The sequence below is a fragment of the Mercenaria mercenaria genome, chromosome 9 (assembly GCF_021730395.1).
Source record: "Mercenaria mercenaria strain notata chromosome 9, MADL_Memer_1, whole genome shotgun sequence".
NCBI classification, from domain to species: Eukaryota; Metazoa; Mollusca; class Bivalvia; order Venerida; family Veneridae; genus Mercenaria; species Mercenaria mercenaria.
This window is the reverse complement of record NC_069369.1, coordinates 75,012,916-75,039,417: the sequence shown is the minus strand read 5'-3', so window position 1 is coordinate 75,039,417 and position 26,502 is coordinate 75,012,916. Positions and strand designations below refer to the sequence as shown.

The window sequence follows — 26,502 nt, the reverse complement described above, 5'->3', positions numbered from 1 at the left end:
CAAACATAAACCAAAACAATAATTATGTCCAAACTTTTGACCATAAAGTAAATCCAAGAAATTCTTAATCGTTAGAAACGACCAGACATGACATCCAGTTCTTGGTTATTCTGTGTTTTCTGTGCTAGTACATTAGTCTGTTAGATAAAATATCCAATGCGGAACATGTTCTTGGTCTCCTAAGTACAATTAAGTAATACTATTCATTGCAAATGAGCTAAGAATCTTCAGAAAGGCCAAGTTATCCTATCAATCAAAATGAAAATTAGATTTCTATACAAAATTGAGTGTGCTGATTTATAGATGTGTGGGACATTGCAATATACTAGTAATATACATGGTAATTCGATTTGTTGTTCGCATCCTACTGTAAGACATTGCAAACGATATGGAAATTGTAAAAATCCCGTATCAATAGTCAGCTGTTTCGAAAAAGGTCATGACATTTAAAGCAAAGTTTATACAATTTCCCATGCTCGATTATGTTCATGAATTTAAACGTGATTTTTAGATATTCTTAGATGGAATAAAAAACATCCATTGCGGCTGAAGACCTAAATTTTTTACAAACCCTAAATAATTTGCAAACTAATTTGAAAGTCAAAACATTTTAAATGTCAATGCACATTTGTTCACATCTTTTCTAGTTTTTCCTGATTTTAATATAAATGATCACTCCAGATATTCAAAAGTTTAGTAATAAATCAAAACAACGAGATAAAATTGTTTTAAATGCAATTCATGGTTGAAATAATTTAACAAGCATGCATCGTCTTGAAATATTACGTCGTGACGCCTAAATAAGTAAGAAATAACCACTATTTTGCGACTGTATGATAGGTATTGAAAAATGTTTGAAGATGAAAATTTGCTAATCATATATTTTCACAACCCTTCTTTTTTATCTTTGAATTCAATCAAATAAATCAGTTTCACACATTGAAATTCATATGTTTAAAGCATGTATTTTTTCCAGTCCATCAGAAGTAGGTTAGATAATTCATTTTTTTTTATTTTGGCGATACTTTCATCAAATTGTTATGCTACAAAGTTTGCTAAATCTTAACATGTATTTCTACTTAAAGGTTGTGAAAATACTATGTTACTTTATTAAATGGTATAAGACGAAACTCCTTCTGGACAAAACCTCCCGGGCTGACATTTGACGTAGAGGACAATACTTCTCTTGCTTAAATTTCAAGGCGGACAAACCTTGACCACTTTGAAGAAACTGTTATGTCAGAAACCCTATATGACGAGCTGAAGAGTTCTGAGAAAATTCGAAATATGAATTCTTCATTTAAAATTAGAGCAATTCTTTCAATTTGCAATCTAATAATTTAATGTGTGTAAATACAAAATTTGCCCACTGTACACATTTCATTCTGTAACTATTTCAAAACAGTTTTAAATTACTTATTGCATAGAACACAAACACTTAATAAGTATGACTGAATCTAAGCTAAGGATCGAGTTTCTAAATAAGCTTAGCTTTCTACTCAATCCTTGATTTGTGTAAATATATGTTTGCTGTATATCTGCTGAAAATAAATATTGTTTAAACCAATCTAAGCTATATGAAAAAGATATAGATAAATCCTAATAATTCATAAAGTATAATTTAACTGTATTATAAAGGATAACGTTCCTTAAGTTCATGTTTCGTGGAATAAGTAAGAGTAACGTGTTTCTTCAGTAATTCGTTTCACATATTTATTAATTTCAAAATAGATATGCATGTTTCAACCATTGAATAAGACAAACTGCACATAGTAGAAAAAAACAGTTTGATGGTGCATACATGTGTTATATATGATAAGAGATCAAATGTAATGTATTCAAGTTTCATTGTTTTGAATATCTCTTATTTCTGTTGGGTTTAATGTTGCACCGACACAGTTATTGGTCATATGGCGACTTTCTTGCTTTGATGGTGGGGAAAGACAGCAGGTGCTCCTCACTGCATTATTTCTTCGCGGGTGGGCATCAACCTGACGTAAGCTTAATATGCCATTTTACAAAATAAAACGGGTAATTCAAGAGTTAATGCATGTATGTATATGATACCGAGTAATCATATTTAAAATGTGAAGAAATGATTTTATAGCGTGCCTTGTGTATTTTGTCTGTAATTTACTTTTCGGTTAAAAGTAACATACCTTATACAAGTAAGTGAAGGGCATTTTGGAAAAGCCATTTTGTTAAACTAAAGAAAATGTATAGCATTTTAAAAATGATATAACGACAAAACAAATTGTGGAATGTGCTCAGCTTGACATGTTCGTCCTTATTTTGTATTATTATGCGTTAACTTTATTCGGACATCCAATATTTTGTCTTTCTAACCGTTCAAACGTGCATTATCAGAACTGGAACTCTAAGGGAAGAACGGTAAAGAAACTATCCATTGCTTTTAAATAACTGCTACCTTAACATATACTGTTCGATTTTCATTTTCTTACTTATGTTTAATCTTTTAAACAATCTCTCTGATTGATAATGTTTTGCAATGTACACTTTGCGAAGTTCACGAAGAATGTTTGTAGTTTTACTAATCTGAAAGGACAAATTTACCAAAGTAAGAGATTTGCACTGAGTATGTCACAATATATGTGTCATTGCATTGCTTATATCCAGATTCTTCAGTACTTGATATTTTAATAACTGTCACTGTCTTTTTTTCTTGCTATCACCAATAAATTGCTGTTTGATTAGACATGAGAAAAAAGAAAATGGAGATGTCATTCTCCGTTGTGTCTTATACCCCAGTCACACTTACGGCGCGGATAGCTACGTCTAGTTACGGATAGAAACGTAGTAATCCGTATCGATCCGTACTTGAGCCGTACCTCAAAGTAGTAATCCGTATCAATCCGTACCAACACTTGGTCAAAACGTATTCAAGACTTATCCCAAACTTGCAAGTTTCTCCAACTTTTGAACATGCACAAAAGTTTGAGCGATCCGTAGCCATTTGAGCGTGACTTTAGTCCAACTTGGTTGAAACTTATTCATCCGTAGTTAAACGTACTAAAACGTAGTATCCGTACTGAAACGTACCTTGACGTAGCTGAACGTAGCTATCCGGGGCTGCCCGTAATTAAGTATAGTTCAACGTAGTTCATCGCAGACCCGTCCAAGCGCTAGGCAAGTTGCCAGGCGCAGATAAACGTAATTCAACGTACTACCCCGTACCTATCCGTACTTATTCGCGTCCTCTATTATTTTGTTTGTTCCCCGTTTCTCACTATTTTTCCCGTACTAAGACGTACTGCTCCGTACTTATCCTCCCACAGACCAATCCCATCCGTATGTGTGACTGTAGCTTTACTTCTTGGTTACAATTGATTTGCCTTTTTAGATCAACTCTTTTTATATTAGAAATCCCAATCCTCCATTTACCAAGCAACAGAACTGCACATTGATTTTGAAAGGGGATTATCAAATTGACTTTCCGAACGACTGAATCTTATTGGCAAAAAACTAGACTACGAACGATGCGAAGCTGTTATTCCGCCGTTTGTCTTTGTTCATCGGGAAACGTTAATTCATGCAATATTCAACGAACTCTGATAACGTTATTTGGAGAAAATTGCTCTTAAACTTAGTGGTTTTGATAGAAAACTAATGTGAGATATATGAAAATAAAATAATAAAATTTTGCCTTGTGGATAATTATTACTGAAACTGCAAAAAAAAATAAACAACAAATGGAAACTTACGAACATAATTACCTTGACACGAAATTCGTTGAACATAATGTATCTAATTCTTCAGGAAATGGTTTGAAACAAACTGACAGTGGAATGTATATTCCATTATATATTTATATAGTTATAAGCTTAATGAATGCAATTATATTTATCGTAGGTACGTTTGGAAACATTCTAGTCATTACTGTGGTGCTTAAAGTACGTGAGATGCGGACGCCTACCAATGTGTTCTTGCTGAATCTTAGTGCTGCTGATGTTTTAGTGTTGCTTATTTGCCAACCTGCTGGCCTCTTGGAATTCTTTGGGAAGGACATATGGTTTCTTGGAAAAGTCATGTGTAAGCATATCTAATCTATTTACAAAAATGATAGAAAAAAGGAAACAACAGCAAAAATAGGATATTGGTTCTATCCTAACTATATTTGATTTTGTTTTCCATTATAATTGCAAATCTTTTGTCTTAATTTTCATCTTGTTTCATTGAACTATACCTACCAAGCAATCGCAATACTGTAGGTTTGGAAAAAAGAAATTAGTTAATATTTTATCAATAACTTCCTGGAGAAATAAGTTTACTTAATTTTAGAAACTTACATATCAGGAAAAGGACTCCAAGTTTAAAATTTATATACCAGATTTAGTAAAAGATACACTCAATGACTGAAACGCCTCATCGACCTATGGCAATTATTTCATTCTGATAATTTGTGTGACTATCCCCTTTCTTTTGTGATTCTTGAAGTCTGAATATTGTCACATTTGTACACGTAGCTCGTGCTGTAATTCATTTTATTCAAAACTTACAGCGCTCACTGCAAAAACTAAATGTCCTTGCATGTTGAAATCGAGTTCACCACTTAAACATCTTTTCAAGATTTCTCGAATTCTTTTACATTAAAGACATTTTTATTAAAATCAGTATTGGCTATTATTTTTAACAAAGGAAGCAAAAATGCGATAACATTAAACAGCATTCTGTTATTTCGGTATGGGCGATTCATGCAGCCTACTGGAGCTCTTAAGTTCCGCGTTTGTCGCCGCCACGTAACCGTTTTAAATTACGTCCAACTACGTCACATATATTGGCGTATGCACCGTATAAATAAACCTTTTGATTCCTAGCAACCAGTATGTGTATCCGAATGTAAACTTACCTGGCTTTGAGCCTAAAGCTTCTCCTAACAGAGGAAAAATACCATTATTTATCTTGCATATTTGATAAATATATGCATTGAGAAATTCTTCTCGGATCATTTTTTACAAATGCATTTTAAAGTCCATGGGTGTATTTAACTTACAACAAGCCAGTATAAAGAGAACAATGATTTTAGTTTGAATAATTAGTAAATTTCAACTATTTAATAGCTGTGTAAAGTTGGCTAGATATACGGCATTAGGCAGTCATCATTCGAGATACGACATACAATATTAAAAAATGATTCTAACACGATCCGCAGCAATTGCTATATAAACATATAGCGAAATCACCTATACATTAGTCTTTGATAAAATATGATTGGCTGATATATTTTGCCCCCTAAGATTGTAACATAAGAGATGCTACTTCTGTTCCATTACATACGAACTATTCCAGGATCAAACGGTTGAAAAGAACATTTCAAAAACATAATTATGATAAAAAGTCATCTGACTTATGTGTAGGGCCGTAAAACACGTTTTGATCTCTACGAGCAAAATACATTAGCTCAATTATGATTCAGCGGTGATGTGATAAATGTATGACATAAAGTTTGACGTCATAATGATGTGACATCGTATAAAAGTTAAGCTGCTATCTCGTAACACAGGGTCAACTACCTAATTTGATGATTCTGTTCATAAACAAGATTACTAGTTTATAAATATTTCTCAAAATTCTGATAAAAAAAAAAACAAATATCTATACGTTCCATTTGCTATGCAACACTTTCTAACCATGGGGGTAAATTGTAACAGCATATGACCCGAATGACGTATTACGCTAAAAATGTAGTACCGTAAAATGCGAGTTATTTGCGTTGTTATAATCGAAATAATAAATCTGTTCCAACAATTTTATCAGTTAATAAAATATGAGCAGTCGTTCGGACCACAAGTGCGTAGCGAATAATTAAATTACTCGTGCTACGCACTCGTGATTTAATTACTACGCATCCTAACTCCTGCCCATATTTTATTAACTGATAAAATATAGGAACAAGTTTATTATTTCTTAAATATCGTTCATCACGTGGTATTCTATATACGATATTTGAAAACAATATTGAATGTCGTTCAGCACGCGATAAACGACATTAAAAAATGAACGTCGTTCAAAAATCGAAATTCGAAATACAATGTTTGAATTTTGAATTTTTACACATAAATCTGAATGTGGTACAGCACGTGACATACGACATTCAAATCATTTTCGAATGTCGTAGAAGTGAAGAAAAAAAACGACATTGGACATACGACAATCGAAATTGGACTTTACTTTTTACGGGTTAATTTGAATGTCATGGATCACGTGGCATAGGGTATATGACAGTCAAAAACGAATGACATGCGACAAACGATACTGGGCAAACGACATGCGAAGTTCGACGTTTTACAGAAAATAATGATTGTCTTGCAGCATGTGACATACCGTATAAAAGATGCATTAAAATCAATATTGGACATACGGTATTAAAAATATCACAAAAGAAACAACGCTGGGTGTATGACATTTGAACTTTTACTTTGAATGTCGTGCAGCACTCGGCATATGTTATTCATATTCAAAAGATTGAAAGTGGTGCTAAAATCGACATTAGACAAACGACATTTGAACTTTAATTTTCAGCTGAACTGAATAACAAGTTCAAGGTAAGTTATTGTTATACCTCTGTGTCCGTCTTCTGGCGTATGTTTTGTCAAAACTAGGTCTGTAGGTCAATACATAGGAACTCTAGCTGCACTTTCTGTGTCATTTTTTTAAATCTTTGTCTGAATGTTTGTCGTTATAAAATCTAGGTCTTATTCGAAGCTTTGATATATGGTGTCAAAACAAAGATCGCTAATTCAGATCAAAGTAAGTCCTAGACATTTTCTATTTTTTATAAAGATTTGACTAGGTTACCAAATGACATAATCTAGGTCACTTGGTCAAATCATAGCAAAACATTGTTAACACTTAAATATCACATTATCCGCTTGACTTTCATTTATCTTGCAAACTGTCAAAATTTTTGATTGTATAAAGTGTAGGTCAAGTTTAATGTTGAGTAACCTGAGGTCAAAGACTATGTCAATGCTTAAATCATAGAAAAATATTGTGAACACTCTACAGGCTACATGTTCTACCTCAGTTTCAATAAAGTTTGTCAAAATATTTGGTTCTTATAATCTTGCTTCAGTTCAACACAGGGTTAAAGAATCGAGTCTCTATGAATCGTAGAGTAAGTCTAAAAGGATTACTAGAGGAGTTAAGCTAGGTCACTAGTTCAAATCATAGAAAAGGCTTGTTAAAACTATAGATGCCACATTTTGCCAAGTTGAAAATTGAGTTGCCTAGGGTCAAAACTAGATCAATAGATGAAGTCATTGTTTCTACATTTATAAGAAGTCGTGTTTTCCACACGATCATTAAAACTCGATTATCTAGGTCAAAACCAGGTTGCTAGGTCATAACATAGATTGGCCTCGTTAATTTAACACTCAAAAGGCCACAATTTCTACCTGATCTCCTCGCGCCGTTAGTTCGCTCACAGGCCGTGTCGTATCAAAGACGTGAAAAATGTATCAGTAACTTCATCTCTTGTCCCTCAACATTAAGCGGCTCCTGTCACAAATTGACATACGGGCCTTATTTTATCTGTAGTGTAAATGCAGGTATTGCATCATCTTTTTGTAAATTTTTGAGTTATTGAGGTAAATGTCAGATTTCACGCATGAAATACCTCTCATATTTTTCTGTATTTCATAACTTAAATTTCCATGTAAATTTCATTAAATTCTGTTCAGTAATAAGAAAGTTGATATTTTATAAACTTCAGTAATTTATGTTTTTATCCCCAAAACCACTATAATGGGCCTCAAATTGTCAATTTAAATTCGCGCCAAAGTAGTTAGATTCCCCGGCTATATCGTGAATCCCGTGAAAATGACAATAGTCGGAGTCCACGGCTTAGCCGTGAATCCTATGAAATTTAGTATTTGGCGGGACATTATCCTTTAAATAGACTGGACTAGATATGCCTTGCGCACACCACCTTACGACTTTATAGACGAATCTATGTCTGAATTATTTTCTTGCTAGAAATTTATGCTCGATCGAGGTAAGAAATTTATTTGTTAGATTTTTGTATGATTTTTGCATTACGATTTTTTTTTGGGTAAATTTTTGGTCATTCTACAGAATTCTGTAACATTTACTTTTCGGCATATGATTTTAGCTAGTTTCGGTATGTCAGGATGATTTATTAAATTTTTCAGACTTTTGTAAATTATTTCGAAAGAGGAATCTAAAATGTTTCATTTATATAAGATGTAAAATTTGTACTGAAATTTGTAACATGATATTTATAAAGTACTTTGTTTCAAAAACTTATGTCAAACATTTCGTTATTATGGAACGCCATTACTGCATTGTATTGTTATGTATAAATTTATATGGCAAGTCTAGTGCCATGTTTGTAATATATTATTGTAATTTGTAATTGTGTGCCAGTCTATAGCACATCTAATTAATGTCCGTTGTAGTGTATGGCATTAGATATTATATGGATGCCAACTCTCATATAACGTTTGATTTATATTGAATTTTGTTAATTGTAGTTGTAAATAATAGCTGCAGTTTATCATATCCGTATCTATAATGTTTCATCATATACTTTTCATATCTTTTTCATACTTTAACTTTAGTCTTTTAAGTAAGTAATTAATTTTGGTAATAATGGAAGTAATAAGTGACGTATTTTAATCATGTGACGTTTGAACTTAGTAGCACATATATTTTGTATAAGTAGCACGTATTATTTATGGGAGCCTACGGAGGTATGGTGTACCCAAAGGAGCAGTTTTATGCCCTGACTTTTTGTTTTGCTATGGTGCTTACCATATGTTATATATTTTAGCTTCTTCCGCCAGACGATTTTACCTGGTGATGTCATAACCCGGAAGTACAATGCCCGAGGTTCACTTGTCTTCACTCGCCTGGATGTGATATTCCCAGCGCAGAGCTTTCGTCCCATGGTTGTGCCGTAAACCGCAAAGACGATGATTTTTGTTATCCTCTGAAGTCAGCTCAGGGATGCAATCACCTACCACCATAGGGAGCCAATACGGAATCAACGTATTCACGGTTTAAAGGGACTGGATTTTGAGATATGTTTTGTTTGTGCTACTTAAAGTTCACAATTACATTAAAGACCTGTGTCACGTCAGATTAGAATGGACTATAAGAACTTTTGTATCTAGAGATACTGAACTTTCTTTTTTTTTCTTTCTTATAATCAGTTTTTTTTCTTTTCATATCTATTCATTGTTAATAATCATCTTATGTAAATAAATTTGTAAATATTGTAAAGGGTGTTGATTTGTTCTGATGGTTACTGTCGCCGGTACGGCCTTTCCTGTAACAGCTCCTCATTGTGACCCTGAACTTTTTCTAAATGGTACAAAAATACCCGTTGTTGATGAAGCAAAATTTCTTGGTGTTATCTTTGATAAAAAGCTTTCGTTTGTGCCACATATAAATACTTGAAAGCCAAATGTCTGAAGTCATTGAATCTTTTAAAGGTAATTTCAAATACTGATTGTTAGATACCATCCATAATCAAGGTCTTCGTATTGCTCTTGGTGCATTCCGAACATCGCCAGTTAAAAGTTTATATTCTGAAGCAAACGAACCATCTCTTTACACACGCCGAGAAAAACTTTCATTGCAATATGCTTTAAGAGTGGCTGCCAACAAATCCAATCCTGCTCATGAAATTATTTTTAAACCAAAGTACTCTGATTCATATGAGGAAAAATCAAAACAAATCAAACCGTTTGGATTTCGCATAAAATCTTCTATGAATGAAACTGACTTTGATTTCGATAGTATTAAAGAAAATTCAATTCCAGATACACCACCATGGACCCTTCATACCCCTACAGTTCTTTTCGATTTGTAAACTGCCTTTAGAAAGTTTCAAACAAACCCTGAAATATGCAAGTCCAAATATCATGAAATCAAATCAACTTACAAGGACTTTTTACCAATTTACACAGACGGTTCAAAAGATGAATCAAAGGTTGGCTGTGCTGCTGTCAGCCTCCTTCATCAATCAAAATTACGTTTGCCAAATAATGCAACAATATTTTCAGCCGAGGCCAAAGCTATTGATTTAGCTCTAAATTTTATATAAAAAATTATTATTATTATTATTATACCAGATTTATATAGCGCCCTTTTCATGATCAATTTCACGTTCAAAGGCGCTTTACATAGTGAAGAAAAAATTATTATCTTTTCTCACTCGCTTTCTGTTTTACAATCAATTCATAACCGAAATATGGAAAATCCATTCATTCAAAATATTCTTCTCAGGTTTCATGAACTATCTTTTAAAAAGTTTATTATATTTTGTTGGATTCCTAGTCATGTTGGTATTCATGGAAACGAGGATGCTGATATTGCAGCAAAGAAATCCCTTTTATTATCTCCATCTAATTTGAAATTACATCATACCGATTTTAGGCCCAATATAAAGAAATACATTTTATCTAAATGGCAATCGTCATGGAACAGTGCTTCATTCAATAAACTTCATGATATCGAACCTACTCTAGGGGAATGGCACCAAAGCAACAGATCTGTTCGCAGGGAGGAAGTTGTTCTTTCTCGCTGTCGAATAGGTCATACCCGTTTGACTCATTCTTATCTTTTGAATAAAGAAGATCAACCCGAATGTGTACCGTGTCAAACACCGCTAACTATTAAACATATTCTAATCGACTGTGTGGACTTTGCTACACAGCGCGGTACATATTATGACGTTCAATCTTTGAAAGAGTTATTTGAAAACGTTTCAGTCGGAAATATTTTATCGTTTTTAAAGCAGACAGGAATATATCAAAAAATCTAACATTTCATATTTTTGTTTACATCTTGCAATATTATTATGTTTGCAGCTGATATTTTAACACACACGTATATACATTTTTACATAACTGTTTTTAGATATGCTTTACATTTTTACATGGATGTTTTTAGATATGTTTTACATTACTCATAGTGTTCTTTACATTTTTACATGGATGTTTTTGGGTATGCTTTACATTTTTACATCAATGTTAATGCTTTACAGTTGGCGTTTGCAATATGACTTCTTCTCGGCGATATATTTTGTGTCGATTCGCCGTAAAACCCAACTCACTCACTCACTTAAGTGGCTCCTCTTCTCTCATAATGTCTTGTCGATGGATGACGTCAGTAAGGAGTGATTATTAAACTATGTAGAACTTGTTCCACCTAAAATAAATTATATGAACGAAATGAAGATGCTGTACTGCACATATTTTCATTGTCATCTATTAATATGTCAGATCTGAAGATGATGTCTGCATGACAGACTCTTGTTTATGCAAACAGGAAGAATCATATTACAGTAATAGAGATAAATAAAAAATTCCAGCAAAGATTTTTATTCATCATTGCGTCAAGCTTCCTTTTTTCTTGGAGAAACTGCATTGTGTTGATAAAAATGTGAAACTCTAACGCAAAATTTAACAGAAAGTTATACGTATGCACGATCAAATCATTATCTATAATTCTAATATCAGCATTTCCCTTTACAATTACGTATAAATAAAACAAGCCAGAACAGTACTCTGGCATTAATTGGAACGATATTATCCCGACAACATCTACAAAAATTCCCCTTGGAACGCATGACTGTCACATCAATTTTGAGATCATTACGTGCGCTTGGAATATTATTAACCAGTTATCGCCTGAACAAGAAGATGGAAGATCTAACATAATGCAAAATTACTCTTTAACGTTTCAGACAATCAAACCGATACATGCTAAGCCCTCTTGAAATTTCAAACATTTGTATATAATGTTCATTTTGGTTATGCGTCGCGGGTCTGTTACACGTTACATGTTGCCAAACAGGACTAAAATGTTTGTTTTCACATATCATATACCATGAAATAAAAACTGAGATTTATAAAAAAAAACCGTTATGCCTTGTTGAATCACGACGAAAAATCTTTTCGCACGAAGGCTCAAACAATGGTTTATGATAACTTTGCATTTATTTTTTTTCACTTGCCTTTACTAGTGTAAGCTATAAATACGCCATTTTGTAGGTTCTTCCTGTTGCCATTTTTACATCCAAATTTTGCATTTTATTACTCAGTCTGTAGTATTTTCAATGAACTATTTCAAATTCAAGATTATATAAGTTCTGTGTGAAGTACAATATATATCACAGTAATTAATATGTTTGAAAATAGTAACGTCAATAACTCCATTATTTCCTTTTTTACAAGGTACCTCTTTCAGTGTTTGTACCCATATATACAATTAATTCTGAAAACGTTTTGATGCAAAAACGTTGACAGTCGGTAACATTTTGACGGTAAAAATATAAATATACAACTTACATTGTCTACACATTTGAAACAGTCAGGTCAAATTTTGTACAAAATTGTAACTTTAATACAGGGGTGTAATATATTGCGCATAACATTACATATTATGTTAGCAAAATAAATTTGAAATCTGACTTTTTCCAAATTGCTTTTTTTTTTCACTTGCAAAAAATAAATCTGAACGATTATAAAGTCTTCTTAACTGTTTTGAATTCAAAGGTAATCACTTATAATATATATGCACCAATATAAATTATAATTAAGTGTCAATGACGACTTTCGCACTGAAAAAAAAACAGGGTCATTGACCCTAAAGCGCTCACCTGTACAAGGCTTCAAGTGCATTTGTATAATGTAATGGTACAAGTACAGAGTTAGGTTTCTTCTATGTTAGCCTATATTATATACATGTCACACAATTTTTAAAGTCAACTATATACATAAAGGGAAAAAGTAACCACGTTCTCTGGCAGCCATGCTTTTTGACAAATCAAAATAATCAGAGGGTCACAGAAGGACCATTTGTGTAAAATTATTGTAAAATCAAGGCAGCAGTTTCACAAAAGAAGAACTTTTAAATTTCCACCATATACATATATGGAAAAGTGACCGCGCCTCCTGGCAGCCATGTATTTTGACGAATCGAAATAATTGGAATAATCTTGGTAGAGGGTCACACAAGGACCATTTGTGTAAAAAAAATTTAAATCGGGCAAGCAGTTTCACACAAGAAGATTTTTAAAGTTTCTACTATATACATATAGGGAAAAGTAACCACGCCCTCTGGTGGCCATGTTTTTTGACGAATCAAAATAATTTGAACAATCTTGGTAGAAGGTATCACAAGGACCATTTGTGATAAATTATTTTAAAATCAGGGCAGCAGTTTCACACAAGAAGATTTTTTTTTAAATTTCCACCATATACATATAGGGAAAAGTGACCACGTGCCCTGGCGGCCATGTTTTTTGACAAATCGAAATAATTTGAACAATCTTGGTAGAGGGTCACACAAGGACCATTTTTGATAAATTATTTTAAATTCGGGCCAGTAGTTTCACACAAGAAGATTTTTAAAGTTTCCACTATATAGATATAGGGAAAAGTGACCACGCCCCCTGGTGGCCATGTTTTTTTAAGGATCGGTAAAATTTGAACAATCTTCGAAGAGGGTGCATAAGGACCATTTTTTGTGAAATTACTTCAAAATTGGACCAGTCGTTTAGGAGGAGATGTCGTTTGAAGATTTTTCTATTTATAGCTCTTGTGGCCCCTATGTGCAACCAAGCGGAACCATTTGAACAACTTTGGTAGAGAACCATCAAAGAAACATCAAGGCCAAGTCTCATCAAAATCCATTCAGTGGTTTTGGAGGAGATGTCATTTAAACACAATTGTTGACGACGGACGGACGGACGTTCTAACGAAACGGTATTTATGTGACACCCCCATTGTTCTCTCTATTGTTCTAACAGTCACATAAAAAGAAAAAGGTCACATAAACAGAACGGAATGAATGACATCAAAGAGAAAGTACCGTTATGCAGTCACTTAACCATCATTTCGCGGGCACGACTTGACGAACGGACGACGGACAAAGCGTGATCACAATAGCTCGCCATGAGCATTTTGTGCTCAGTTGAACTAACTACCACACTTAGCTAGAAAAAAAACAACTTGAAATGGTAGACGTTTAATTCCACTACATTGAGTACATTCTAAGATTTACAGAATGATACAATGAGTACATTCTAAGATTAACAGAATAATCTCTTTTTTTGTGTGTGCTGCCCGACATTCCAAAAAGTATTAATGAAATATGTCCCATGTTTTTTGAATAACATTCAATTTTTGTCGAATTTTCTGTCGTATGGCGCGTGCTGCACGATATTCAACCTTTTTCTGTAAAATGTCAAAGTTCGAATATCGCATTTCTGTCTTTTTTCTGCACGACATTTTTTTTTCAAATACTGTATGTTTTATGCTGAACGACATTTATTTTTAGCTCAACATTACACAAAATGGTCAAGGTAAGCTGATGTGATTACCCTGTGTCCGCCGTCGTGCGTCGTCCATCGTGCTCCGAGGACGGTCGTCAACAATTTTGACTGTTTATTAAAGCCCCAGCTTCTAATACCAATGCAGTAAATATTTGTAGGAAGGGACTATAAAAACAACGCTCCAATTTATATATATATATATTTTGTTAAAAAACTGGTGCAGCCATGAGTGCAGATTTACTATTTATGGTAACAAGAAGAACCTACAAAAATGGCGTATTTGAAAGCTGTTTGATCGTACATAAAATAAACACATTCTTTTTAAGGTTATGTTTATCTCTTGTTTTGAACAAACATTTTTATTTTGTATTTTTCATTCATTGAAAAAAACATTTTTCACTTCAAAATTTCCAACTCTATTTCAGTCTGATGTTTCAGTAATACGTTATAAACATGCTTACAGTCATTTGTATTTTCAAAAAAAATACTTGTGCTAAACTTGTATTAAAAATCAAAGATACACTGTGTAAATGTTATATCCATGTAATCAGTTCGACAGACAGACGCTCGCTTGTATTTAAGCGAAAACACGTCATCAATTGTGTAAATTTAAACGGAATTAATATGCATAAATAATTAGCAATTTAACACAAGAAAATTAAATTGATATTCATTACCCTATGCACTGAAGTCTAACAATACTAAATATGAAAAAAATGATTAGAAATTTAACTAATATAAAAGTGAAATTTTTAAGTTCGTCTTAAAATATATTTGACGATACCACTGATTTTCACCACAACTGATGCATATTTAAGAGGCAGAATAGAAAATTTTCAATTGAACTTTCTAGAATGGTAAGATTTTCATTAGCTTTTGTAAATATATGGTCCGTTCTATGAGCAAACCTGCATTAGGCCACACCAAATTGATAAGTTGTTCATAGGATTTTTTCCTGAAAACATTGGGGCGGCGAGCGAAAAAATAATTTAAATATTTGTTTTTGTTTTCGAGAAAATCAGGAGCGAGCGAAGAGCGAAGAAATATATTTGTCTTGTTTCGGCTCTCGATTAAGTAATAAAAACCTTAAAATAAAATGTATAGCCCTTTTACATTAGAAATAATTTACCAAGGATTGAGAAAACATGGGTACACTTTGGTTTGGGTACATTTTGACCTGTAAACGCACAACAAAGCGAACACATGTAAAGGTAATAACACTGGCATACAGTACAGTGTAATCAAGTTATGTATGCGTTTGTAAATGCTGTTAGAAAATATGTATTAAACAACAGTGCATAAGTCTACACCAGAAAAACATTCCCCATAACTCTGATTTGAATTTTGAGTTATGCCACTTTTTAACTTACATATTTTTGTTAAAAGTTTTATATAATGTCCAGTATCTCTGTTATTTTCAAAGCTATTGACTATTTTTCCCCTTTTACTGGCAAAGCTCTTATTCAGAGTGAAGCACTGAGAAAAGCCGAGCACGCTGTCTTATGGACAGCTCCCTTTTGTTCTAACTTTAAACTTTCTTAAATTTGTTGAAACAAAGTCTCAATTAAGGTCTGAAATGGTGGTGAACGTGCATTAACATTATTCTTCTCGAGGCATAAAATACTTGAGCTTTAAATTTGTCTGAACACAACTCATATCAATGTAAATTCCTTACCCCACCCACTTTCGTATAAAAATGCTGATCATTCTGACAGGAAACCGAAAAACAGAAAACAGCAATGCATCAACATGTATTTACATTTACAATAATAATGTAGATTGGTGTTATCAAATAAATTAGGGTGTGTTTTCATCCAATTTTAAATGAAACAAGTCCGATTTTAGTAGCAAATTAATTTGGTAAACATTGGAAGAAAATGGCGTAACTGCATACGGGGAAATAACTTTAACGTAACTAAATATAAGTGCCCTGGTATATTATAGACGAAATGTATTCAGTTGTGATCAAATTACATTTTAGAACAATTTTGGGACTAGAATTATAAGCATTTGTACACTGTTACGTCCGTAAAAAATAGCGCACCAAAACATTTTGCCTTGAGTTTTTTCAAAGGGGCGAGCCCAAGTCAAAAACAAAAAAAAATATTTTATTTGTGTTTCTGAAAATATACGATCGGCAAATCCGATGGACAACTTTTTAATTTGGTGTGGCCTTATTGAAATAATATAATTATTGCATAAAAATAGTTTAAAATTCTGGAAAATCATTGTTTTTCTTATGTTCATGTAGAAACTAGAGACTTGTATTTTGTAAATCATCTATTTATGGCAAATCGAATGCAATCGTATTGAACAAATCAATGTTATTTGCGTTGTCATGGCAAACAAAATTCTAAACTATACATGCACCATGAAAATTTAGAGGTGTATAGATAAAAAGGCTCGTTATGAAACCAAAAATACACGGTTAAGTTTATTTATCAGCAAAATCATTTCAAACTGTTTCTAAATATTCAGTTGTATGATGTTTAGTTTGTGATAGGCCTAATTTGTCGCATATATGACATAAAAATACATGCCATGCACGACAACGTCATACTGCTTTCATGACTTTCTTGACGTCATGTCTCTAAATGTCTTCGGTGACTTAGTTAAAATCATTGTAAGTCTTGAAATAGTAAAGACAGATTTGAAATTTAAAAGAATGGTCTTTATGAATATTTTGTTACCTCAATTTTGATTTTTGACACTATTACAGGTTTTGTCATGGAACGGCCCATATATAATATCTGCACGTAATAATGATATACAGTAATATATATAATGTTTAACAGAATAAAAATCCTGAAAGTGTACCATTCCATTCTAAAAGAATAAATTTCATTTTAGACTATTAACAAGTACTAGCCGTCGTATACTGTACAGTTGAAAGGGGAGCACTGTGATATTTTTCTACGCTCCAGATAAACGATGGAATTAAGAGTTTTATGAGTATATGAGTACATGCATCGGGTATTATAAGACTGATGAAAATTCTTTAGAATTTTTATTTAGGTTTAGTTTTTTCTCGTCTTCATTGCAACAAATGAAATAAGTATATAAAATACTATAAAGTCCCCTTCTGGAAGGCAGCTATTTTTCTCTATTGCAGTATCTTATTATGGGGATCATTTGTGCCAAAATCCCTTTATTGATTGTTGAGTAACAGCCCAGACAGAAAAAGCCCTCTTGACCTTTGACCTCCAAAGGTGGCCTTGACCTTTAAGGTAGGGGTTGGGTGTTGTGCATGACATGTCAACTTAGTATGGGGTACACTTGTGCCAAGTAATATCAAAATCTTTTTACGGATTGTTGAGTTAAAAACCAAACAGGAAAATAGCCCTGTTTACCTTTGATCTCCAAGTGTTGCATTGACCTTCAGGCTAAGGATCCGGGTTTTGCGCATGACACGTCGTCACATCCAGGGGCATATTTTTGCCAATTAATATTTAAATCCCTTTTACATGAGAAGGCTATGGACCGGACAGGAAAAAAGTCATATTAATATTGACCTTTGATCTCCATGTGTGACCTTAACCTTTGAGCTAGGGTTCTTGGTGTTGCATATGACTCGTTGTCTAATTGTAGGGATCATTTGTGCCGAGTAATATTTTAATCCTTTGCTGGATGACAGAGTTCTGGACTGGACACAAAGCAGACACTGTTCATGCCATGGTAACATTTGATAACCAAATGTGATGTTGACCTTTAAGCTAGGGGTCTGAAGGTAATGCATAACACATCATCTTATTATAGGGTACATTTGTACTAAGTAATATCAAAAGCCCATGTTGGAGGGATTGCGTACAGTGTTTGCAGACTCTACACATTTTTCCATCATTTTTCACGTTTACCAGTAAACTTTCTAATTTAATTTGTGCAATGACGGAGGACACCTTTAATCCCCCTCATTGCTTATATCAATTTAAGTTTCCTTGGTTTTGATTTTAATATCTTTACGTGCGAATTTTTCAGTTTTATGATGTGTCGCTGTGCTAAATTTTAAGTGTGTAAGAGATTCATTTGGTGAGGAGTATATTTATATTGTCTTGCGATAAAGAAAGATAGTGGGGTAAATGGGTGAAGTTTTGCGCTAATTAACTAGTTTAAACTCCACAGCGATGGTTATGCCTGGTAGTGGCCTGCTCTGTTTTTTTCTCATGTATGTTTATACCTTTTTTAGTACTTCTATGTTTTTATTATTGCATTCATTTAAGAATTAAATGATAATTCTTATATTTACATTTTAAGGTAGGCAAAAATAAGTGGTTTGCTTTCCATGAGTATCAGAGAACCACAATAAATGTCAGGATATCGATTATTTCAACATCTTGTAATTCGCCTTCCGATAAAAATACAGTTCATGGTCTTTATTTAAAATATCGTTAAATCCAGTAAGAAGATCATACAGATGTAACGATTTAGTTTTTATCTATTCCGTCAAAAAATTAGTTTAAGCTTACATTTTACGCTATTTTTAAAATCTAGGCTTTCAATTTTGAAAGAATTTATCGAACGAAGCGACTTTGTTTATGTTTCTTGTGAATGACCTCAGATTGCGCATGCAGTCTCGTGGAAGAGGCCGATACATGCTTTTTGTTTCTATCGAAAATGTATAGTGAATATTAATATTTGTCTTAATTTTGCACGTGCTTGACCGGCGTTCACGTTAATACATTTCGTGTACCGCTTTTCAACGTTGGTGGCTGTAATGGATGGCAGCGTTCTTTAAATATTGCTTTTCCTGTCAAAATGTGTCCTCTTTTTTACATTTTTGCTGCAGCCGAATGAAATTATATACTTATTTCTTACTTATAAGTTATATATTATGCTGGTATATATTCATGTATAGGAACAAAGACTTCTAAAGTCTTAGAAACATTCAAAATAAGCTATAGATTAAACGTAGATTGTTTCTTAATGCAGAGGTTAAATAAATACTGTACACGAATTTTCAGTGTCTTACACTTTTATCCATTTACCACCAAAAGCTGACAAAATCCATAGGTTTCTCACATGCAATGTAGACTATACTAAGTACCCTACCGTTGGATCTCATGCTGTATTTACGGTCATCTAGCAACCCAAACATGAAAATATATGGGTACTGACAACATAATGTCAAATTTACTTTTTCCATTATGACATGAGTGAGATATTTTGTAGTTTATCTCTGTAATGCTAATCTGACAGGAATTCGATAGCAAGTACTATAGCGTAATAAAAACAAATAAATCAAGAATATTGCAGTAAAAGTTCCAAACTACTTTTAAATTTATGTTACATAAGATAAATAGCAAGAATGCTTAATCGAATGGTTAAGAAAGCACCAGTTTCAAAATTACTAGGCCTTCCAGCCAGCCATTACAAAAAAGTAGGAAAAAGTAGAAACGCTGGAAAGCCTAATGAAGTTATACAGTTAAAATGGTAAAGGCAGGAAAAAATAATGGATTCGATAATACTTTTACGGTGGTATGTTTAGGACATGCATATATTTGTTTAGAATTTTATGGTCATAACAAAGATGTTGAAGCCACATTCTAAACAAAGGCACTATGAGTATTTATAATTATGTCACCGTGTTTGACAAACACACAAAGACTCGAATCTTCCTAGGGTCTACTGACTGAGCTTCCGGGCTGATTTCATACTCTCTCCTGGATTTGATCTTGACATATTGTAAGATTCAAATAAGTAATAAATGCACAAAAAATAGTGGCTGTGAAATTCCCGATGTAGATCCCAGTGATCAGTCCCGAGTGTGGTTTATTGTTTCCCTTTTACATTGATAAACTAATTCTGGACACAAACAGTATCGATACGTTTCAGTTCTGTCAACATAGGATGTTTACAATTTCAATATTTTGTTAGTGCTCACGAGAGATTCCTTCTACATATATAAAGAACAACTTCTGAAATTGAAACACCATTCTTAAATCTTACAACTGTTGTACATTTGTAGTAATGTTTTTTACAGTATAAGTGCATTTGCAATTTATAGTAACAATCTGGCCTGCTTGTATAATTTTATAGCATTAGGCTAATGTTGACAATATGTAATGCATCTGACAGGCTGTATGAATGAAAAAAGGTAAGGGTAGATTTCCCGCCCGGAAGTACAGACCACCCCACCACAGCCATAGAGCCATGCATCGCAAAGTAGGCACACAACAAAAAGACGCTGTAACGGAAAAATTTTATAGATGGGTTGCTCCAAAAATTCAACAAGTACATTTTTATTATATGCAAAATGCAGAAAAAGGTGTGTGGGGGTGAGGGGTGTGGGGGAGGGGGGGGGCGGAGGTAAAGGATAGATGGGGCGGGGGTGGGGAAGTGGAGCAAGGATGAATATTCAAAAGGGAAAGCCACATTCCTTAAAAGCAATAACCCTACAACGTAAACCACAGCAGCACAAACATCCACGTACAAAATACAAACATACACACACAACTAACACACAAGTAAAAAAAACAACACTGTAGGGCACCGCCCAAGACACACCACCACCCAAGCACGCACGCACAAACAAGCAGAAAAAACAACAGCCGGGCACCGCCTACGGACGGCCGGTGGCCAAATTACTCATAATTAAAGGAGGGAGAGGGGGTGCAAATGCAAGGGCTGGGAAGGGGCGATGGGAGTAGTGGGGAGAAAGAAGAAAGAAACGCTAACAACAAAGAAGACAACATACGCAACACAAAATACGAGATAGACAGAAAACTAGTTGAGAATATTATATATGTTCGTATATACTACTCTCCTCATTCCCTTGACACAATTTAATGAAACTTCACACAAGTGATCAGTAACAACACTAGTTGTGCATGGGGCATGTTAGGTTCTTTCAGAAAAAAAAATTGCAGAGTTACGTGACTTTGTTTTTGTTACTGTACTATATACATAGACACAATCTTGTGCGCACCATCTCTCCTCATCCCCTTGACACAGTTTAATGAAACTTCACACAAGTGATCAGTAGCATGTTATGTTCTTTTAACAACAAAAATTGCAGAGTTATGGGACTTTGTTTCTTGTTAACATACTATGTACATACAGTCTGCATATGCAATCTTGTGCGCGCCTAATCTTCCGAACCCTTGCACACAATTTAATGAAACTTCACACAAGTGATCAGTACCAACACTAATTGTGCATGGTGCAGGTTACGTTCTTTTAGATAAATATTCTACATAGTTATAGGACTTTGTTTTTTGTTACTATACTCTATACATACAGTCTATATACATATAGTCCACATGATTATGCAATCTTTTGTGCGTCAAATTGCAATGTACTGTGTCAGTGTATGCGGGGGTACATTCATCACCTTTAGTGATAGCTCTAGTTTGTTTTGTCTGTTTGCTATACTGTCTTGTCTACTGACCATATTATCTTGTCAAACAGACATGCCATTATGTTTACATAGTGTATTAACTTGTTAAAAGTTGTTTTATTTTGTCCGTTTGCTATACTGTCTTGTCTACTGACCATATTATCTTTTCAAACGGACGTGTCATTATGTTTACATACAGTATTAACTTGTTTAAAGCTGTGTTATATTGTCCGTTTGCTATACTGTCTTGTCTGCTGACCATACCATCTTGTCAAGCGGCTTTCCAGCTTTAATGGTGGAGGAAGACCCCAGGTGTCCCTCCGTGCATTATTTTATCACGAGCGGGCGCCTGGGTAGGACCACCGACCTTCCGTAGGCCAGCTGGATGCTGTACTGTCTTGCCTCCTGACCATATTATCTTATCAAACAGACATGACATTATGTTAACATACAGTATTAACTTGTTTAAAGCTGTGTTATTTTGATATATTGCATAATGATTATTATTTAAGTTCTTGCGTAGTGTTCAGGACACGAAAAACACGACAGAAATAATACCTCTATATATCCCTAAGGTAATACATTCTGTCTTTGTAGGTCTAGAAATCAATAACAAAGTTCTATGTTGGAATTAGTTCTGTCTGATCTGATCTTCCTTAAAGAGCTGTTTGTACTTTATGAGAAAATATATAAATAACCATTTTTCATTTGACATAAACTTCCTTATTTTTGCAGGCCAATCCTAACGATTATGAACTCGAAAATAAAAAGACTGCAAAATATGTATTATTTTTGCATAATTGCATAATCGAAAGTTGATAGTACAGCCTACGTAGAATCGATAATGTATATATATTATATATTCAGTGTATCCTCGAGATCCAGTTAACTTTCAGAGAGAGAAAATAGAGCTTCTCTGATCCCAATCAGTTAAAAAAACTAAAATGTTACTACTGATTTGTGAGATATGAAAACAGAGATTTGAGTATATATATGCAAATGTTCAACCAGTACGAATGTGTAGTACAATTCGGGCTCATATATAAAGCAGCTTCGAAACTAATCGAATTGCTGTGGCATATGCGCGTTCGTTTGTACTGCCAGGCGCTTCGCCGTAATTGGTTTGGTATATTGTGGTGGTGATTTAGTTCGTATGAATTTTCTCTGCTATATATGTATACATCTGGCTTACGGAAGGTCGGTGATTCTACTCAAGAGTACGCCTGTGACGAAATATTAGTGACTGTTGTCCATGCTTTGTCAGTTCGTTCTGAGTTTTATATATTTCAATAATTTTAATACAATGATGGGTCAAATATATTTTACTCAGCATTTTTAATAAAACAATGAAACAGACACGCTCAAAAGTGCTCTTTTATCATAAAAATCGTTCTTTTCTTAATATGTTGAGGAGAAAAACCTTACTGCTTGATTTAAAAATTCTATAACAGGGTTTATGCATTTTATTACATCCTCAAGAACCAAATAAGAAGATACATAACTCGAAAGGTGTCAATAGTTTTAGAATTCTGAAGACATTTTTAATTTTTATGTACTGTAAACAAATGTACTTTTAAAAGAAAATTTTATGAATATTACAAGTTTAACAACAACAAAAAAAAAAACATTTTACTTGTACATTTCATTTCTTAGATGGTATGAGAGAATCCAATACCAAACATAACAGAAAATGCAATTTTAAATGCATCTGGTGTTTACAAAATAGGAAATGGAATTTTGACAGCAATCACCAAACTACAAAAGTCGGTGAAGTTTCATTCGGTGAAAAAATGAGCTTCTTTCTCGTAATAACGAAATTTTCTATCATTAATAAAAGAAAATTTCCCGTATCATTTAACTATGAGATCTTTCCTCGTTATCATGGCTTCAAATTTCTTTTTTACGAGAAAATATTTTGTTATTCATTATTACTAGAAAGTCTTATAACATCGTTTTAAGAATGGACATATACTAGTAAATAATGAATAGTTATAGAAAAATAGTCGTGTATATAGAGCGGTAATGGTTCTCTAACCTGTATATATATCCTGACCTTAAGCGTGTATTTCAAATTTATATGCGGTGCCTCACAGAGAAACATTTCAAAGAAATTCTTTCCCAAATTCCTTATTATTTTGCAGTTATCTAAACTCATGTGCCATACGTTAAAAAAAGAAATCTGATAATGTGTACAAAATATGTATACAATACAAAATAACGACATTACGGTAATGGGGTTTTATACAGAAAAACGAAATTCTGAAAAATTACCGTTTTCATTAGTTTTCTTTGTTAAAATATACAAGCGCATCAATTCATTATATTATAACAATTATGATTAGTTTGACAGGCATTTTTTTATTACTTGATAGACATTATATTAAAGGTGAGCAATGTCATTTAATAGCTCCTCTTATGCACTCAGCTAAAGCACATGTCCCCTTAATGTAATGTCCCATTTTAACATGGTAGAGGAACGTTTTAGCTCTGTTTTACCCAAGCATTATACAACGTTAATTCTTAACACACATACTTTACTCTCAGCATATCGGTTTAGTTCGTGATAGCCGAACTTTGACTTAAGAGGTAAGTATTTTTCAAAATGTTCTCTCCTGTATAAACTGCCGATCGTCAGTTCATGGTTAAATAGGCTGAATTGAAGGAAGTCATTTTTACGAAAAATATTTTTCCTCTTTTCGTGAAAGCATTTGGTGTCTGTTTAAGCAATAAAGTATTTCTACTGACGTCAATACTCAAAGAACTTTAATTACAATTTGGAAGCATGTTAAAGTAATGTATTTCCCCTTTATTTGGTGTAATTATTTTCATGTAACATAAGTTGATTCAAAATTGAGAACGTCAGGAGAAAATAACAAATGCAGAATTTAGTATCAAACAGAGTGGCAAATTCTCAGCAGTTGAACTGACTGAATTTGAACTTTTTATTTGAAATAAGTAGAGTCATGGAATGACAAATTTCTTATATATAAATTGGAGTAACTTAAAAAGGATACCGACGACATTTTAAACTCTTGTAAAATAGGTTGAATTTTGAAGCGCGCGAATTCGCGATACAATTTTTTTAAGTTTCATGTGGTGTGTAAGAAACATATTTTGTCATCAAATAATGAAATATGTATCAAATCTTGAACACTTGACAGTGTATTATTCTTACACCCACTATCATGGTTATCAGTAGTATTTTGACAATTGGAAAGCTGTTAACATTTTATAAGAGAAATTGTGTAAGGCTCCATATAAATGTATCAAACTATTTACGCGTTCCGAACTAGTAAAATCTTAGGCTGTCCCCTGGAACCAATAATGTCATTGATTTGGACGTCGGAAAATTACAGCAGATACATCTTAGAATAACAAAATCACGGAAAATAAAAGACTTTGTAATCAGCTTCTGGCGATTTGATTACACTGTTTATTAGTATTTTATAGAATTATGTTCGTTAAGACTGATAAAGGTGCTGAGAAATAGATAGTAAATAGTTCTTTAACCTTTTCCAAGTGTCCTGGAAGGCTTAATTACTCCACATTTCCCAATAAGACTGCTTAGTCTTTAAATATTCACAAAGAGCACAACAGAAGTATAGCAATTTTCAGTATCTCTAATGACTTTTTAAATTTAATTACTAATTCTGTATAGTTAGATTTGTAATAATATCTTTTAAGTATTTATTACCAATGCTGTTTTCTAGGTGGGAGATATAGTTAAACTAAAATGAAATTTGGAGAAATGTTTTACAGTTCTGTTGGTTGGACAGTAACATATGCTTATACATGACTTTGTATAACACCAAAAAATACTTGTATACATACAAACAAAGCATTTATCACAAATATATATATATTTTTTAAATGTCATAATAACTATAAAATGAACAGTAATATCTAACAAGGACAAGTTTGACTATAAATGATATAATACTTAGAGCTTTTCAAGTCAAAACATGCAATCGTTAAAGATGGTCTTCAGTAATGTTTCTTCTTTAAAAGTATTTTTTCTATCCTTTTACAATAGTTTTATAAGAATGTTTCTTTAATAAGGAAGAACTGTTTGGTCTCGTTGGTGCAAGGAGGATGTAAAATTGGCAGAAAATGGCTGTGATCTTCTGAAAAGTACAGATAATTAATCACATATGAAATCACTGCCGTAGTGACATAAAGATGTAAATGTGCTGATTTACGGATATTCAAGATACTGCAAATTTATTTCCTGATGATTTTCTCAGAGACTTGTGCATATTCGTTTCGCGCGGTAATTCAGACGTTATATTAACTGTTGTTGTATCCAGTATTTTTCACGAAATATAATCAATGAGTTATATTTATTCCATATTACTCGACATAAAATAAGAACATGTACCATTCTTTGTCTTTTATTTATCTGATTGTTATACTGTTAAATGTTTTAAGATCATATAACACATTATGACGAACAAATGACTTAAAATACTTGATTTCTAAATTAATATATTCTACATCTGCTAAGGTAAATGCATCAATAGATCTGAGAAAAACATTGAAAAGTGAAGTTGGCATGTTTTTGGCCGCTCTATCTTCAAGCGAGAGGAGACCAGGCGCAAGCATGAGACAACACGCGATGCGATGACCCCTAAAAACCGCAGACGGCACCCAGCACACGGACCACACCCGAATACATGACAGCAGACCTCAGCTCACCACGGCTCCGCACCAAAACGATGCCACGAAGCAAGTCAAGAGCTGCTACCAAACACTCAGTGCTAGAAAGCTGTCTGATATATGTCTGTGCTAAAATAAGAACGACAATATTGGCATTATTGTCCACGAAAACGGCACGCGTTAAATA

General features: G+C 33.3%; 1 protein-coding gene across 1 annotated transcript in view; it reads left to right on the top strand.

Annotated features, from left to right (window-relative positions):
* The first annotated feature begins 3,519 nt into the window (after nucleotides 1-3,519).
* The window catches only part of LOC123546305 (QRFP-like peptide receptor), a 37,876-nt gene continuing 14,893 nt past the window's right edge, over nucleotides 3,520-26,502 (top strand). The window contains exon 1 of the mRNA XM_045332504.2: nucleotides 3,520-4,050. Coding sequence (XP_045188439.2) covers nucleotides 3,711-4,050 — 340 coding nt within the window. The 5' untranslated portion in view covers nucleotides 3,520-3,710. The remainder of the gene's footprint in view (nucleotides 4,051-26,502) is intronic.